This window comes from Vigna radiata, unplaced genomic scaffold (assembly GCF_000741045.1).
Source record: "Vigna radiata var. radiata cultivar VC1973A unplaced genomic scaffold, Vradiata_ver6 scaffold_23, whole genome shotgun sequence".
NCBI lineage: Eukaryota > Viridiplantae > Streptophyta > Magnoliopsida > Fabales > Fabaceae > Vigna > Vigna radiata.
This window is the reverse complement of record NW_014541837.1, coordinates 664,527-683,589: the sequence shown is the minus strand read 5'-3', so window position 1 is coordinate 683,589 and position 19,063 is coordinate 664,527. Positions and strand designations below refer to the sequence as shown.

At 32.0% G+C, this 19,063-nt stretch overlaps 2 protein-coding genes across 4 annotated transcripts in view; both read left to right on the top strand.

Annotated features, from left to right (window-relative positions):
• LOC106778507 (transcription factor MYB34-like) overlaps positions 1–2,202 on the top strand; it is a 4,862-nt gene extending 2,660 nt beyond the window's left edge. The window contains exon 2 of the mRNA XM_014666481.1: positions 2,031–2,202. Within this exon, the coding sequence (XP_014521967.1) occupies positions 2,031–2,202 (172 nt within the window). The remainder of the gene's footprint in view (positions 1–2,030) is intronic.
• A 10,823-nt stretch (positions 2,203–13,025) lies between these two features.
• LOC106778506 lies at positions 13,026–15,626 on the top strand. Of its 3 annotated transcripts, none has more exons than XR_002666217.1 (5): positions 13,026–13,148; positions 13,252–13,322; positions 13,828–14,628; positions 14,715–15,426; positions 15,510–15,626. XR_002666217.1 is itself a non-coding variant. In XM_014666480.2 (3 exons), the coding sequence occupies exons 2-3, from the start codon at positions 13,837–13,839 to the stop codon at positions 15,366–15,368; spliced, it is 1,446 nt and encodes a 481-aa protein (XP_014521966.1). In that variant the 5' UTR covers positions 13,026–13,322; positions 13,828–13,836; the 3' UTR covers positions 15,369–15,626. The 3 variants fall into 3 exon arrangements, 1 of the variants encoding a protein (XP_014521966.1); XR_002666218.1 differs by having other exon boundaries at positions 13,026–13,164; XM_014666480.2 differs by having other exon boundaries at positions 13,026–13,322; positions 14,715–15,626.
• The last annotated feature ends 3,437 nt before the right edge of the window (positions 15,627–19,063 follow it).

Sequence of the window (19,063 nt, the reverse complement as noted above, 5' to 3'; positions counted from 1 at the left end):
CCCCCTTTTTTTTTTTTTTTTAATTTTCGTCTAACATTTGGCCACGGTTCCAACCGCGGTAAAAACCTGGGGATATGACAGCAGTTCCTGCTGCAACCGTGGCCAAAATCCCTTTTTTTAAAAAAAAATCATCTAACTTTCTACCTCGGTTTGGCCACAACTGCAGTCTATTCTCCCGAAATGTTTTTTAATAGCAGGTTTGTTTTTGTGATGTCCACTATCACAAAAACAGACCTGCATATCAAACAATAACATAATGTACAAAGATTCAACACAGATTCAACAGACTCAACATAATAATCAATATTTACATCATATAATGTACAAAGTCAAATAACTATAAATCAACATGTTCTAATGTATTTTATATCTAATAATTATGAACTATTATATAATCTAACTAAATGTATTGCAATAGCTTTCCTCAGGGATGAAAGTGACTTTTCAGGAATTGGTGTAGGAGTCTTGAATCTCTGCACAAGACAATTGATATTAATTAGTGTATATGAATTCCAAATGTTGGAGAAAATCAAAATTTATTAAATTTAAATATTACCGTTTCCCAGCCTCTTGTGATATGGGCATGAATATTGTGGTTCGTCCAATACATTACATAGTATTCGCACTCATATGACCCATTGTATCTGTTACACTACAATATATCATCACAGTTGTAAATAGTTAGTGAAAATCAATAAAACAAAATAACTATAAGAAAGTGTGACTTTAGCATATGTCAAACCGTGAGAGAAATCCATGCAAGTTTTCTAGTGTTAGCAATTGATCTCCATAAAAACGTTTTCTCTTATAAGCTTTTGCAATATATATATATATATATATATATATATATATATATATATATATATATATATATACACACACACAAATATATAATGAATAAAATGTATTTTCTTGCCGCTTGCAAATCTTCTTGTGATATATGTTGTGATCTCATCAAAATCATTTGTTTCGTGAATGAATTGGTGATCAATGAATCCATAGTCATCATTGTACCCCAAGTTGTTACTGACCACAAACATATACCTGAAATAAAAAATTAACATTGATATAAGTATACTTGATATATAAATCAATTTTATATAAATAATTGCTCATAGACTTACATCATCCATAGCTGAACTAATGTAATATTCAACTTTTTTGTTCCCAACGCAAGCTCTCTGACATCTTGGCTATGCAGGTATATTGGGACCTCAGAGCCTCTCCTAAATACATTAGCATCATATTCAACCTCCAAAGGCTTATTTTCAACTATGTCAGCAAGTAGCTACAATGAACCAAGAGGATCGTCCTCGGATAGAGGAATCTTCTCCTGTGCATGCGTCTGTTATTACATGGAAAAATAAGATAAGTTTTGATATCAATAACATGTAAACTTTGAAATTGAGAAGTGTAAACTAAAATTCCATACCGGAAGATCAGAAACTGAACCAATCAATTGTTTAGCCTAAACGAGTTATAAATGGTCATTAATATCAAGTATCCTTTATATTTCTTTGAATAGAGTTTTACAAAATATTAAAAAATAAGAAAATATTTTTTTTTCTTCATAAAACTAACTTCTATATAAGTTAAAAAACAATTTTTGTATCTAATAAAAGGTAATATAAAGGAACTCTTATAAATAAACTAAAATTAGAAACTCTTTTCCTTCTCAAAATATTAAAAAGAAAATTGTCCAAAAATGGAGTTTTTTATATCAATTTTAATTTTATTTTTATTGATACATATTGGAATATACCAATGAAGCGCAAAGAAGGAAACAAAGGTAAGATGTATTTATAAAGCGTAAATACAGAAAGATTTTCTATGTTCGGTCAGATACAAAGACCTGAACCACACTAACATAGACATTGTTAAAACTATTTTGAACGATCAAACTAAAGGACACATATAAAACTTAATATCAACACGTATAAACCAATAATACGTGTTTTCTTTGGTAATAAAAATAACGGTGAATTCCATTTTAATTACTTAATTTTTGTGTTTTCTTTTCTCCCTTACAGATGGTCTGTTATTGCCACTCATTTACCTGGAAGAACAGATAACGAAATAAAGAACCACTGGCACACCACTCTCAAAAAGCGCTTTGGAAAGAAGGTAGTTTACACTGAAACAAATGAGAAAGCCTCAAAATCAAACAGTTCTGGGTCCAACCCAGACAAGGATTGCATTTAGAACAATGGTTTCTTCCTCGAAGGTTCTCACTCTCCGACAGTTTCTAAAGCCTCTGATCTTGATCCTTTGTCCCCGGAATTATCCTCAAGCGAATTCTCGTCCTCAGATTATACCACTCACCAAAATTTATTTTTGAAGTGATACATATTTTATTTTTTATTTTTTAACTCATAATATTTTATTATCAATAACATTATTTTTTTATCACCAACAACGTTGATATGAAACAAGAAGCAGTACAAGAAACAAGAAGTTAAGATTTCAGATTTGAAGCACACACCAACACAATGTCATTATATTAGAATCGAATAACAAATAGTCATGTAAAAAGCAAACCACACCTCAATTGTGACCCTCCAGCACCAGTAAGCGGCAACAACACGAGTTCCCAATCTCAAAATCCAAACTTGACGATGTTGATTACTGTCAGAGTAGACAGTTGGTTGAAAAAATGGGACAAGAGACACTTGAAGAAGATACTCGAAACGCCAGAAACAAGAAAATAAGAAGAATAGGCACGGTGGAGAGAAGGGCTTCGGAGAGAATAGGCGCGGTAGAGAGGAGAGCTTCAGAGAGTTTTCAATTTCAAAGATTTCGCATGTAAGACGAAACTGTTCACTGTAATATTTTTTTAACCTAATTAAATGTTACTACCGCGGTTCACTATACACCCAGGGTAATAGAGTGGAATAGGTCGTGGTTTCCATACTAACTAAGGCCTATTTTGATAAAAAAAAAAAAAATCTAAAATTGATCTAAAGTGGCAATTTAGAAATTTTTTCCACACTTTATGTCATGGTTCCACTAACAACTGAGGCTATTCCTTGTCTCCTAATTCGAATTTTGCAAGGAGAATAGGTTGCGGTTCTGAGGGGAACCCCGACCTATTCCCCTGCAAATTTATGTCACATCTGACTTGGCGGGAAGTCAGAATTTTGCAGAGGGAATAGGCCACAGTTATGAGGGGAACCACAGCCTATTCTTCCTGCAAAATTTTGACATTCCCCAAAAGCAATCTGAAATAAAATTGCAGGGGAATAGGCCACGGTTCTGAGGGGAACCGTGGCCTATTCCCCCTGCAAAATTCTGACTTCCCGCCAAGTCAGATATGAAATAAAATTGCAGGGGAATAGGCCGCAGTTCTGAGGGGAGCCGCGACCTATTCCCTTGCAATTTTATTTCAGAAATGCTTTTGGGGAATGTAATAATTTTGCAGGAAGAATAGGTCGTGGTTTTGAGGGGAACCGTAGCCTATACTGTCGATATAATTTCAAAAATGCCACCGCGCAATATTATGCCTCGGTTTCTAATGAACCGATGCATAATATGCGTGATAAAAGATCGATTTTTTACTAGTGTTTGTAAACTTCAATTCCTACTTTATTAACCATTAAATCAAGCTAAAAGTTTGATATATAGTTCTTAAAACATGTATATTTACTTTGACTATTATTATTTCCAATTAGGTTTTTATGGTTAGAGAAATGAGTTTTCAATGTTTTGAAGAAAGTTCAGCGTCACTATCTTTTAGATTGTTGGGTATTGCCTCGATAAAACCATGTTTTGCACTTTGTTAACAGTTGGATTAGGTTGAAATTTTAATACATAGTTTTTAAAGTATAATGTTTTGTTTTAACTGTTGGTATTGTAAGTTGGAGTGTTTTAGTTAGAGTAATCCCTTTCACAGTTGTGAGGGTGCCAAGCGCCATCATTTTTCTATCTTAACACTATTTCGGTAAAATCATTATTCTCATTTCCTTAATGGTTAGACCATGCTAAACCTTTAACGCCTGGTCTTTTCCCTATTACTTTTCACTTTGACTATTGGTACCTTTCATTGGAGGTTTGTAATTAAAGCAATTAATTGTACATGATTTCCCTATTTAGGTTTATCTTTCTTGTTTTCTCAATTTTGAAGAACATCATTACCTTAGTGCCTTTAATGGTTGCTAGATACTTAATTGTGGTTTTGGATTGTCTTTGGAATAAAACAGTATATAATTATAATTTGTTAAAGATGGATGAAAGTGACATGAAATGTAAAGTATGTGATTATATAGTGCATGATGAATGATAGTGATATGGATGTAAATTATGTATGATGTTATATTGTGAGTGATGAATGAGAGTAATATGGAATCTAAAGTATGCATGTTGTTATATTGTGATAATGATGGATAGGAATGATGTGAAATGTAAAGTGTGCATGTTGCTAGATTATGAATTATGGGTGAATGTGATATGAAATGTAAAGTATGTATATTGTGAATGATGAATCATTTTGGATTAGGATAATATGTTTGTGTATGTTATGTGTGATTATTTAAGCTTGACATAAGAATGTGTGATGTGAATTCTTGAGTGGACATGGTGAAAGTATAGTAACTCCTAGGGAAAAAGTGCTACTTTGATATGAGGTGATGATGATAAGTGGTGTATTGAGAGGGATTCTGTGAAAATATTATCTTGACTGTGCTAGATTCTTACTCATGTAGAGTAAGATATTTAGTTGTGAGAGTTGAGGGAGGTTCATATTTAAGCTTACCTTGCCATCCTCTATAGAAGAAGGGAGTTGCCCTACCTTGATGTGTCGCATTCGTTGGGTGTTAACTTATGTAAATCTATAACTGTAACTCTTGAGGGGCAAGAGATAAAGATGATAGACGCAAGGTCTCTAAGTCACTCATTACACTAGTCTTTCGACACTAGAGTCAAATGTTTGTGTCATGTTTATGTCGCAAGGGTTGTGTTGTGATGATTGATGTCATGGGGTCTATGATATGATAGACATTTGATTCTTGTTATTGACTATTGTTTGAATCGTGAAGGTTATGCATGAATATTAAGAGGATTGTGTTGTGATGATGTTTTGAATTGTTGAGTGGGATAACATGCATTATGAATGGTTGTGTAATATGAATTATAGTTGAATTATGATAATGATTGTTATAATTATATTAGCTTATATTTTCTTTTTATGGATGTAGTTTTAACTTAGGATGATTGTATATTTAAATCAATCTATAAGAGTTTTCTCTCACTTATATGAAATTTTATGTTTTTTATTTAAAAAGGTTTACTTACAATTTTAGAAAATTGTGAATATTTAATATTTAGATTTACACTTATGTATTTCTTATTATATTTTTAGTATCAATCTAGATTGTTAGAGTTATTTGGATACTTACACCACATATTTTTATAGTATTATTTCGTATACTAAATAAATTTAAATTTTATAATAATTATCTTATTATTTCGTATACTAAATATATGGACCATAATTTTTTCTTATGTTTTTGTAATTTTCAATATGTTTTAGAATAATTGTCCGACAGTATGTTAAAAGCGTGTCAGAAAAATCGTTGTTAACATTTATGTATTTTTATCTCTAGTTTGAAGGAGGCATTTCGGTTATTTTCTGGGTTCTGATTTTGAAAAATTGTTAAAATTAAAAACACGACAATATAGAACCTTGTCTCTAATAAGTTTTGAATTCCCATAACCAAATAACGGGAAAAATTGAAAAAATAAGACGTGTTAGGTAATAACCTTAGTTGCATAAATATCACAATCACATTTTTGAAAAAGAAATTTTGGTAATTTGTTTACTTTTTATACATGAATATTTTTTTATTAATGATAATTTTATTCAAAGTATAATTAGTTGTTAAATGTGCATATGTTTTTGGTGAGTCTTAAAATCGTAATTCAAACATGTTCAACCAACGTTGGTTGTCACTTCTAATTATAACAAAAGTGTGATATAAGTCATATATTAATTAATTAATCAATTAATTAGTCCCTTCTGATTTTGACAAAGTTTTATATAAGTCATTCTAATAAATTAATTAAATTTTATGACTTGGCTATCAAGTCAAATTAGCAAACCAACTCAAACAGAAACTTGAATAATTCATATTTCATTTTCCACGCTAATTGTACTTTGCTTAGACGAACACCATTAATGAATATATATAAGTTTTTTTAAAAAAAATATAAGATTTTAACAATTAAAATAGTGAGAATCAATATGAAAGCGATCTAATAAAATGCAAAACGAGGCTAAAAGTTGAAATAAGGCTAAAAAATATTCCATTGAAAAGTCATCTAGCGCATGTCGCACGATGAAAACATTTCTTTTTTGCCTTTCCAAGCTTATTATTACTATGATGATAAACTTTTAGACTAAGTTTGTCGGTGTTCATACATTGATTGTTGAACATATTCTGATGAACAAATGTCAAGTGTGAAATGATGAGAAAGTAAATTTTAAACTATTGAGGTAGGTTGGAAATTTCTTACCAAAGTTTGCAAATTCATCAATGATAAATGAATCAAATACAGGTAGAGAGAATTCAACATAATAGTAGAGTTTTACTTTCGTTTTTTTTGGAAGAACATTCCGAGCTGGCAACTTTTTTATATGCATGATGGAGAATTAAATTTTAATTAACTGAATAATTAACAATTTCTAATTACTTTAGTCAAAGTTGAACGTGAATATTTTTTATATTAGCATACACTAAAAACGATCCATTTAATCGGGTTATATTAGTCAACGAACATATACAATTAAAAATACCCATTTATTATTACATACAAGTCAGTTTTAAATTATATAAATAAATATATATATATATATATATATATATATATATATATGTAATAAAATATTAGAAAAATTAAGATACTTTATCATATTTTTTAATGTCAAATAGATCATAAAAGTACACCGTACAAATATAACGATATATTATTTTAACAAAACTATAGGAAGTGCTACATTGATTAGAAATAGGATCAATTATAAGTGAGGTGCAAATTTTATTTTACAAGTCAATTTTATGGAGTTGAGTTAGACTTAAATCTACCTTCTAATATGATATCAGAGTTATGGTTATATAGCCTATCTAATCTCGACATAAAGGAATGTATTAGAAATACCACATCGACTAGAAATAAAACCAAATTATAATATAGTTTTGTGAGATTGAGTTAAACTTAAATCCACTTTCTAATAAAAACAACACATACATACATGTCATGTTCTCTTACTAAAATATATATTAAATTAATAATTGAATGACTTTTATACAAAATAATACAATAATATCGAACTTTATTTAATTGAAGCAATCTAATTTATTACATTTTATGTCTTTCCAAAGTTTCATATTTGGTATATGTATGATATTAACATTTAATTAAAAAATATATGCATATTATATTATAATCTACACAATTATACCTTCTCATTTTAATGTTTAATTATCGTTTGAGTGTTATCACTACACATAAGTGATGCTATTTAGTATATATCCCAAACATATTATAGAATCACCATTTTATTAATGTTTGAACAATCACTTTGTCACTTCAATATTAACACATATATACATGGTTTGATATATTTTTTTAACTCTTTCGTACGGTCATTACTCTTTAGCACTTTGATTATCTAGTGTTGCTTAAGCATTACTTATTTTTAAGGAGTGAGAATTGTCTCAAACTCTCTATCATTCAAGCTTCAGTTTATAACTTATGTACTTTGTTGTTTGAGTATTTATGCTAATACTTGAACTATTCATGTAATATTCAACATTATTTGAACGATAATATCATTTTAGCAATATCAACCTAAAAAATAAATTCATAAATTATACCTACAACTACAACACTTCGTGTTAAAAAAAGAAATTACCATTATTTATACAATCATTGTAATCTCATATGAATATTTTAAACCTCTTAACAATCATATATAATTTATTTTTTATACACATGACCACCAACATATTCTCTATACATCTAAAAAATATTTCTATTGAATAAATTTTAATCAATTCCCTTTAGTTGATGGTAGCAAAACTACTAACAAAACTCTTTGTATACACTTTTAAAATCATTACAATACTTTTGGTAACTCAATTACCAAATAATAGGTTGTTTGACTTAATTTTCATTTCTTACTCTATAAAGTTGTATTCTCTTATTACATAATACCTTAGTTATCTTTTAATTTTAAAGAAAATTTAGCCAATAAATGAAGGTAAAAGAAAAGATAGAGTTTATAATCAAAATGTATTTAGTCTATTGATACATTTTCAATGCCATTTTTATATTTAATTTTTTTTCTTTTATAAAAATCTCACATCGATAAAACAATTTTTTAGTATATAAGAAAACCTTATCTTATAAATGAATTTAAAAAAATTAAATTATGTTTAAATTTCACATTTTAATTTAGTATTAGAATCATAATATATTTTAATAAAATTTGTTATTTGTTCAACCTATTATATTATCTGTTATTATTGAACGACTATTAATAATTAATCTCAAATTTGATATATATGTTTCAACGTATAAAATATATCATAAATCTCATATCAATTAAAAATAAAATCAATATATTTGATAGAATTAGTATACAAGGGAGTGAAGGATAGGAAAATATAATGGTTTTGTTTGTCAACATATTTTATTATATTATAGTACATAGATTATTGTTTTTGTGAAAAAAAAATTATAAGTGTAATTTTATTTCGGAGAAGTAAATGTTAAATGATTCGTGTACAATTATTTTTAATCAATGGATAATTTATCCATACTATTTTTCTGTCTTGTTGAATATGTAACTATAAAAGATAGTTAATTATGAGAACTAAAGTTTTGTAATTTAAACTACAATCAGGATAAAATAGAAATATAAAAATGGTAAAATAATATTTTTATAAATACAATACTTAATAACACTTTGTAATTGCTAGTTTTTGTTCTTCAAAATTTTAATTTTATTAATTAAGTTTATAAATATTTTATGCAATTTTAGTTTTTCGTATTGAGTTTTTAATGTAGTATATCAAACGATATCTAAATTTTAAAATCAACATAAAAGCTCAATTAAATCCAAATACACAAAATTCAACTAGAATAAATGTTAGGTGCAATGTGTGAAGTCAAAAACTTCATAACAAATATCTCAAAATTAATTTCTCAATACATTTACTTAAGCGTGCATTAATTTATTTTATTTCAAATTTGATTAACAGTATTTTAGAACATAAATCATGGTTAATAAGAATGCAATTTCAAAGATTAAAACAAAAACCTGTAATAAAAAAAATGACAGGAGTGTAAATCAATTAAAAAGCTAAAATTACAATTATCCGAAATATATTTTATCGACATAATAATATTAAAATCCTTATAGTTCCGTATTTATCAACTATTGTGATGAATAATTTTTTTAAACGATAAAATAATAACTTTCAACGTCTAAAATAACATTTTAAACTATTTCTCTTTTAGCTGAGACAGCCCAAGTAACAGGTGCAAAAAGTAACAGCAAACGGAAATTCTTTTACTAGTCCAGTGAAATAGTGTTGATCATGAGACACATGAATTTTACACACACATATATATATATTGAAAACCCGACATGTCAACGTTAGATTGGTTAATTTTTTTAATTTTATTTTTGAAAACTTGATTTGGGAAAGGTGACATTATGTTATTCCAAAAACACCCTCCATCCTTTTTAGTCCTCTTTTTCCTTCGAAGGTCTCTCTCTCCATTTTATGTTTTAGGTTTTGCTTTGAAGCTCTCTCTCTCCATTACTCTCCAAATCTCGATTTTAGGTTTTGGTTTTCTTTTGAAGTTCTCTCCATTTTAGGTTATAGGTTTTGTTTTTGGTTTGAAGCTATCTTTGTCTCCATTCGTGCTTTTCGTTGTGGTTTGAAGTTGTTCTCTGTGTTTGAATTTTTTTGAAGGCGTCAAAGTGGTGAACAATCTGTGTGGACGTTGAGGGATTTTCTTAGTCGTTTAGTTTTTCTGTTGAGTTGGACATTACGCTTGGTTGAAGGTTGGGTGCCTATTTTGTCAAAGTTGTTACCTTTTTTTATGCCATGGCTTTCGCCAAGTCAGTACCAACCACACACTGGGGAGCCCCTCTACCAAAGTCAGGGAGCAGCGTTGGACTTTTGGTACAAAGGCACTGTAATCGCTTACACAAGCACATAACTGACAAAGTCCCTCTTCCTCACATATGCACTTGGATAAAACACTCTTACAAACCCTTAACCAGTTGTTGGTCCTCAAAAACAACCATTAATCTCAAATTCATAAAAATTCTAATCAAGTCAGTACCCACCACACACTGGGGAGCCCCTCTACCAAAGCTAGGGAGCAGCGTTGGACTTTTGGTACAGAGGCACTGTAATCGCTTACACATGCACATAAGGGACAAAGTCCCTCTTCCTCACAAAAGCACTCGGATAAAACACTCTTACAAACCCCTAACCAGTTGTTGGTCCTCAAAAAAACCATTAATCTCAAATTCATAAATTAAATTCTAACCAAGCCAGTACCAACCACACACTAGGGAGCCCCTCCACCAGAGTCAGGGAGTAGCGTTGAACTTTTGGTACAGAGGCACAAGTAAGGATTACAGCTTGTCTGTAATCGCTTACATAGGCACACAAGTGACAAAGTCCCTCTTCCTCACACATGCACTTGGATAAAACACTCTTACAAACCCCTAACCAGTTGTTGGTCCTCAAAAACAACCATTAATCTCAAATTCATAAATTAAATTCTAACCAAGTCAGTACCAACCACACACTGGGGAACCCCTCTACAAGAGCTAGGGAGCAGTGTTGGACTTTTGGTACAGAGGCACAGGTAAGCGATTACAACCTATCTGTAATCGCTTACACAGGCACATAAGTGACAAAGTCCCTCTTCCTCACACATGCACTTGGATAAAACACTTTTATAAACCCCTAGCCAGTTGTTGGTCCTCAAAAACAACCATTAATCTCAAATTCATAAATTAAAGTCTAACCAAGTCAGTACCCACCACACACTGAGGAGCCCCTCTACCAGAGCGAGGGAGCAGCATTGAACTTTTGGTACAGAGGCACAGGTAAGCAATGACACAACCCAAGTGTTGCTGTAATCTCTTACAAGGACACTGTAAGCGATTACCAGTGCCAGAAAAGATTTTGTACCATAACTTCGTGCGTGCTCCCCAAAAATTACATAGTGGCTCCCCAACATGCATTACTACAGTGTTTTTCAAAGTTTTTAATCCTGGTTAAGCCTGATTGCCATGGGGTGAATGTCTCTGTTAAGGGAAGACCAAGAAGAGTTCTGGGTGGTGTGGGATGTGACTTCTTTCAGCAATGGCACAACCTAGGTGCTGCTGTAATCACTTACAAAGACACTGTAAGTGATTACTAATGCCAGAAAAGATTTTGTACCAAAACCTCATGTGTGCTCCCCACAAATTACATAATGGCTCCCCAACATGCCTTACTGTAGTGTTTTTCAAACTTTTTAATGTATTATGTCGTGTTTTGTATTACTTATGAAAGTCTTTTGAAAACTATAAGTTGTTTCTCCTTTGGGTCTCCCCTATCGACACTTCCTCGCAACACTTCAATGCGGACACACCTCCATACAATACCCTCAAACAACGACCAACGATGAACAAAGATGACTTCGAAAGCGGAGATAGATTCAAAGAGAAAGGTTAGATAGCTTTGAAGGGCTTCCCTTTCGTTAGGACTGTGAGAGAGAGATAAAGCGTATGCGGACAAATACAAAGGCCTTCCTCCACACAATACCTGCAAACAACCACCAACGGTAAATGATGAAGAAACACCACTTTGGTGGCGGAAAGAGCTTGAGAGACAAAGGTTTAATAGAGATAAAGGGCTTTCGCTTCGTAATGGCTGTGAGAGAAAGAAAGCAGAGTGCTTTGTAAGATTTTGAAGACGCAAACAACTTTTCCCAAATTTCTTCTTCCAAAAACGTCCTTTAAAAGCTTTTTTAAACTTTTTATAAATTCATTTTTGACAACAAATGATAGAAGGACACCTATCGTTGTCAAATTTTGTCAAAAACCCGTTGTCAAAAAGAAACATTATCATATATATATATATATATATATATATATATATTAAATAATTAAAAAGTATGATTATTTATAGTTCTAAAGTTCCAAGTTAGGAAACATGCTCTATATCGTGTTGACACCTGTAGCAGGTAACATAATTTGCAGCTACACACGCAGGAGCTCTAGCAAATTCATGAAGTAAATATTATATTTCTTCAGTCACATATTATTTTCTGATGAAATTAATTTTCTACAATTAGCTTAATATTATAACTATATTTTCTTAGTATATAGAAAAAATCTACCTTTCAAGAGTCTGCAAATGTTCAGACACAGCATGAAAGGCATAATTCATAATGAAAATCCGTGTATTGCGGTTTTTAAAACAACAATAGTGCCAAATATACACTTCTATTAGTTGATTAGTTTAATTAGGAAAATTTAAATATAATATGCGGATGAAGGAATCATATTTATAGCATATGTTATTTACTTTGTGCGTGGGTTTCTTTTCTTATCATCATTGGCATAATAAAAACTTATCCCGCAGATTTGGATTTAGCATATTCCTAATTTCTTTTAGCAAGAAAATAAACAGAAGGAAGAACAAGAACACAGGAGTTGCAAATAGTGTTATTTGACATGTTTCATGTTCTATTCTCTTATCATATTTAATCACATCACTCAATAATATTGCTCTATCTTCTATCTGTGTTACTCTCACCAAGGTTTGTAGAAAACGTTATTCTTTCCTCAACAATCTAACGGGGCTAAAGCTTTACAGATTTGTTTTTAGTACTAATTCAAAAGTTTTCTTATCAAAGATAGTATTTTATGTGTATATAAACTCGTATTCATCTTGATTTTATTTACGTGAGACAAGATGATCACACACTTATTTGCTAGTCTCGAGGAACATAAAATGATCATAATGTATGCGCTTACAATTTATCTTTTCTTTTTCATACAAAGTTAACTGCTACACTATAGAGAGAGAAGAGAAGGATTTACTCACCTCTGCTGCAAAGCAACAAACACAAGCGTACAACATAGTTTATGTGTTATTCTCAAAGCAATTCCTTTCTTTCTTTGTTTTCTTTATCTCATGTCCTTGTGCAAGACACGAAATTGCTTCTGCTTTGCAGGTTTTATTCACTAGCTTTTCAAACGAGGAAAGTGGGTTGATTCCTGGGCCGACTAGTTTTTTCTTTCCAAGGTTCTTTTCCTGAACTCTTTTTCTCTTTGTTCGTGTGTGTTTGTTGGCGTTTCTTGGTTTTTCGTACATGGTGATGAATGACACGGTGAATGTTGTACATACGGAAAATAAAAATATGTTTCTTTGTTATTCTAATGCAAGCATCATAGCTTTCTTGGTCCTAGTTCTTGAATGACGTGACTGCTTTTGATGAATGCTGGTCTTGGCCTAACTGATAAAACTAAAATTTCTGTTTCTTTGATGGTCTGGTTTGATTGTAATTGCCGGTCATATAAGCTATATTTGTTGGCGATTTCTTGCAAGTTGAAGGAAAAAATCTTTAAAAATCATGTAAGAGAACTTGTAAGAATTAACTTGTTCTTAAGCTATCAAAAAATTAATTTCTTATGGATAACATCATCCAAAGGCTCAGTGGTTCTATTCCCTACTTTTGATACAAGATTACTCTGGAATTCTTTCACTGTAACAATGTGAGTGTATTTTTCTTTCGCATGTTGGTGAAAAGGCTAATTCCATGATACTGAAAGATCTAATGGAAGAAAAGCAGTTGAATTTTAATCAGCCACTTTTATCAGTGAGGCGTTTCTCATCAACAGCGGCCAGTGAAAGTGATTACTCATTAGCCAGACTTCCACCTCCTCTTGCTTACCATTCAGAGTTAAAGTCAGTTCCAGTGAGGAATGCTGGAAGTGTTCCTTTTGTATGGGAGAAAGCCCCAGGAAAACCCAAAGATGAAACCAAGTTACAGACACAATCAGTTTCTGAGATGAGAACCGGAAGCTCCGTTTTTTCCAACTCTCAAAGGGTTGCATCTTTGGATAAAAGAGTAGCAAAATATTCAAAAGATGGAAATATGGTGAAGGAAAGTTCTTATTCAGATGATGGAGATGAATCCTATAAAGATGCTCTCGACACACTTTCCAGGAGTGAGTCATTCTTCACGAGCTGTAGTTTATCTGGTTTGAGTGGTTGGGAGGAACAAGAGGCTCAATCATATGGGAGTTTCTCAAGTGATCATCGACAAGCTCGTGATTTCATGATTGATAGGTTCTTGCCTGCAGCAACATCAGAAGCACCACATCATGTGTCCAAGAAGGAACTTGTTGGACAAGAACAACAAAAACAGAAAAAGAGACAAGCGAACTTAGAAGAATACGGAAAATCCACAACTACTACTTGTGGGCTATTTCCTCGGTTCTGTCTTTTGAATCCAATACCTGGATTAACAATGGATAAAGTTCAAAGAAATGCAGCTGATGGAATGCATGCTAAATCAGGTGCTTCTTACATTGGATCTACAAAAGGGGTATTAATTTGTCTCTATCTACTTTTTTCTTTTGCCATTATTTCACTTTAGGTGCGGTTAATTGTTTTTATTTTCTTATTCTGCAGCAAGTTACAGAAAAAAAAGAGATTTTGGATATTCTAGTAAAATCTAGACATGGCACCAATTCACATCAAAGAGTTTGCAGAAAAATAGTATCCTGTGAGAGTAGTCAACATGATTATGAAAGCCAAGTTCATGAGAAAACAATGTATGTAGATTCTGTAAATAAGGTCACCTCTCAAACCAATACCAGAGGGGGTGATTATGAGACTTGGAGAAGAGATAATGGTGTTTACAACAATCCTTCAATAGACTCAAGTTCTGAAATGATTGCATTTAAGGAGATAAATTCAGATAGTCAAGGGTACAGCAGGAGAAACAATTCTAATAGCCTCAATCAAAATTCAGAAGTTGATTTGAAGAGCCATTTATCAGCCAAATGGGTAGATAAAGAATGTTGTATGGATAGCTCAAAGGTAAGATATGATGGGAAGATTGCCTTAGAGAGACAACGTTTTACAGAGTCGGGTGACCAAGAAACATCTGGTGCAAGCTGTTTTGGACTTCCTTTGGTCCTACCTTCACTAAAAGCTCCATCAGAGTCTTGGCTTAAGCGCACTTTACCTACCATTTCCAAAAACAACGTGACTTCACGGTCTAGCTTTATCGCAAACCTTCATGCACAATGTCACTCTCCAGACAACAACATTTTACCTTAAGTGGGAAACGATTGTTAAATCTGACAATGTACATCATCTTCATCTGCAGCTTCCTGAGGTAATCTGATAATTCTTTGTTTGTGCTTGTTTTGTGTAACTGTCATGTAGGAATTCAAAGTATAAAATCCCTCAAATTTTCAGGAAATACAAACACCCATATCAGAAGCTTGTACTTTATGGACAGAGGGCCTTTGATAATTTGACATGTATACAAGAATTTTGTTGATGTAATTTTTGCATCATGATGAGGTGTATATAACTGACTTTGTAAATCACTATTGTCTTTTGTATCGTTTAAATAATGTAAGAATAGGTTGGTTCAATGGAGGTTATATCTCTCATTTACTCGAATATCTGTTCCTGTAATTAACATTCATGCATTCATATCTGGAACCTATTTGTAAGAAATAAATGAAGACAGATAAAACTAATTGATTAGACGGAAGTGAATATAAACTTCATCTTTATAACATATGTAATAAAATTTATTGAACTGAAAATTACATTTTATAAAATTGAATTATAGGGGTATGGTTTCTAATTGATTGATGATGTGAAAAATATTGTATAAAAGCTTGATAAAATTACGAACAAAATTTTTTTATTCCTAAGTGATGTATTGTGTAAGTCTCTCAAGATATAACAGAAACTTTTCAGAAGAGGAAAATAGATAAAGGATGAAACTAAGAAGATAAGAGAATAAGAAAAGATTTATTTTAGTGTGTTTTGGAATGTTTATAAAGCTAGAGAAGAATTAATTAAATTAAAGAAAATAAAAATCAATAAATGATTTAATGTTATATAATGAACAAACATTGCCATCCAAAGTTCCAAAATTCAAGTTCCACATTAACGTTTTAAACCAAACATTCTAAACATTAACTTTTGCAATGATACAATATTAGTGTATTATAACAATCTCGAACATATTGCAAAAGAGAGTTAAAAGAAGAAAAGTCTTTGACTCAAATAGTTCAAACATTAAAAGAAAAATAAGAAGCTTTGGTCTCATAAGATGTAATGCATCAGAGCTGGTATAACAAATTATATGAACCGGTCTTAGATTTAGAAACTTAACACACAGTGTAGTTGGTATAACAAACTATATGAACTAAAACACTTGACTTGTGTTAGAGGTTTATCAATCACAATACACTCCCAGTATCCTTGTTGTTATCGTTGTGTTGCGCCTACTAGGCCATGCGCGTGCCCAGTATTTATGAATGCTCTAGAGATCATGCCAAGATCTCATGCAAACGACCTCACTCAACACCCATATAAGTGATTTCATCAAGTGTATGCTGCAAATCATACACCACCCATAAGGGATATGAAAATCATTAAAAACTTTGTTTAAGCTAAAATTCTTTTACCACATAGAATTTTAATGACAAAGTTTAGCTTCTCAATAAACAATTTCTAGCACTTTCACACACACACACACTGATGGCAACCCCATTAGGGACTTCCCATCCAAAGAAGTATCAACTACAACTAAGACTAAAGAAAGGGAAGTAGAATAAAGATTTTCAAAACTCTTTCCTTATATCTAAGTCTTAGACAAATTCTCTTTAAAACTAAATACCTTTAATTTGTTTTGTAGGTCACCAATAAAGGTGGAGAAACCATGCTTACACATCTTAGGAAGCTAAGAAGAGTACATTTTCCAAGCCAGCCGTGTAGCTTCTCACCTTTGAAGCACATTTCCCACATGGAACACAATCAGCTGCCAACATTTTCAAAATTTTCCATGTGAAACAGCAAAGCATGTGCCGAGCCATAAACCCAGGCAGCCTAGCGTTTCTGCATCAACCATTTCACATTTTACACGTGTTAAATGTTGTTCTTATGAAGAATGCAAACCACATTGGTCATCTTCATCAGCACATGTTAATTAAGTAGCTTCCTTTGCACGGTTCACAACTCATTCGCACCTATAAAAATGAGCTTGATTCATTGTAAAAACTTAACTTGAGATGTTAATGAAATGCTGCAGAAATCCAGCCATTCTCTCGAGTTCAAACTTAGAGCCTCTTTAGCTAGTTCTTCCTCTAGCTCCTTTCCCTTTTGGAAAGTCATATGAGTTAGAATTCTACCTCCACACTCATCCAAACATGGTCACACATTATTACAAACACCCTACGTGCACATAACACCTTCATACCAATCTCCATTTCGTTGCCACTTCTGAGTCGAGAAGCCACTCAATTCTTGAAGGTGGAGGTCGTTTCCATCATTTGGCATCCAGAGCCAGTCGATTCTTGTGGTGCTTCAAGAGCTAAGTTCTCTTTCCTTCGTTTTCTACATTTCCGCGTTGTGTTGTCCTTGTTTTCACTGTTTCATTTTCTGTTTTGATTTTGTGTTTGAGTGAGTAATTGCTTTCGTTCACTGTTCTTTAGTGTTTCTTCATCATTTTAATCTATTCACTTGGTTTGTTTGACTCAAATTCATCTTTTGCAAATCATTTTCCAGTGTGTCACGATAATGTGCAAAACCTGTTGCAGTGTTATTCAGTCATTAGTGTTTTGATTCTGTTCAACTTTATTTTTTGTCTTTTTCGGTGTGATTGTGCTTTAAACAGTTGCTAGCTCTATGTTGATCATATAAGCAATGGCATCATGTCCATCTTTGATCATTTGAGCCAATTAGCATTGCAAATTTTGATTCAAGTAGCAAACTTTCCATAAACCGTGATTTCTGGATTGAGTTGGTATAATATGATTTGGTCCAGATTTCTGGTGTTTCAAGCCTTGTGCAAATTTTTTTATTGATCCTAAACGTGTCTCAAGTGCTAGCAACTCCTAATCACCACAAAATTTGAGAATGAATAGTTGAGTTGATTGAAAAATCTGGTTTCACAAAATTGTCACTGTTTCATTAAGTTTGCATCGTGCTTGCTTTCTTTAATTGTGTATTAGGCCATTTATCATCTCCTACCTCAAATTTTGTAGCTAGATCTAGTCATATGACCTTTCTTAAGCAATTGTTTGATCAATCTAGCTTTGTTTCCAGTGCATTTTTCAACTCTACTGCAGTTTTAATATATTTTGCTACAATATTAGCAATTATGACAGTGATTTTGTAAATTTGTGTATCTTTGTACTGTTGGAACGTTTCTGCAAGTGTATTTGGTCATTACAAACTGGTGTGTACTGTTTAAATGGTCATTGTCCATCCTTTATGCAAAATCACGGTTTAACTCATCACATTTTTGCTAAATTGGAACTCAACCAGTGAAATTATGAAATGGATGTTGTCTTGGCTGTTTCATAGTTTGCACACATCACATTTGAGGGTATAAACCTATTTGAAGTGTTATCTGGACAGTTGAGTCAGTGGTGTTCATTTTCACCAATGCAGTTCCCTGATTTTTCATTCTAGAGTAGTTTTAGTGCATTTTTCCTGCATAATTTGGCAACTAGTGAGGTCAATTTGAGTTTCTGTACTTACTTGTGCATTTTCAATGGTTCCATAAGTTTCTTTGGTCAATTAAAACTTGTATTCATTGTTAATTTGATCAATTTTACACTAGAACTGCAAAATCAGTTTCCAACCATTGAATTTGCTTATTTTTGTAAGTGGACCTGTGAGTTTCGGTGTGGTCCCTTTCCTTACTGATTGACAGTTGGAACACCTTCAATTTAAGCATATAAAGTTGCTTGAACCATTACTTCTGCCATAAAACCAATGCTACT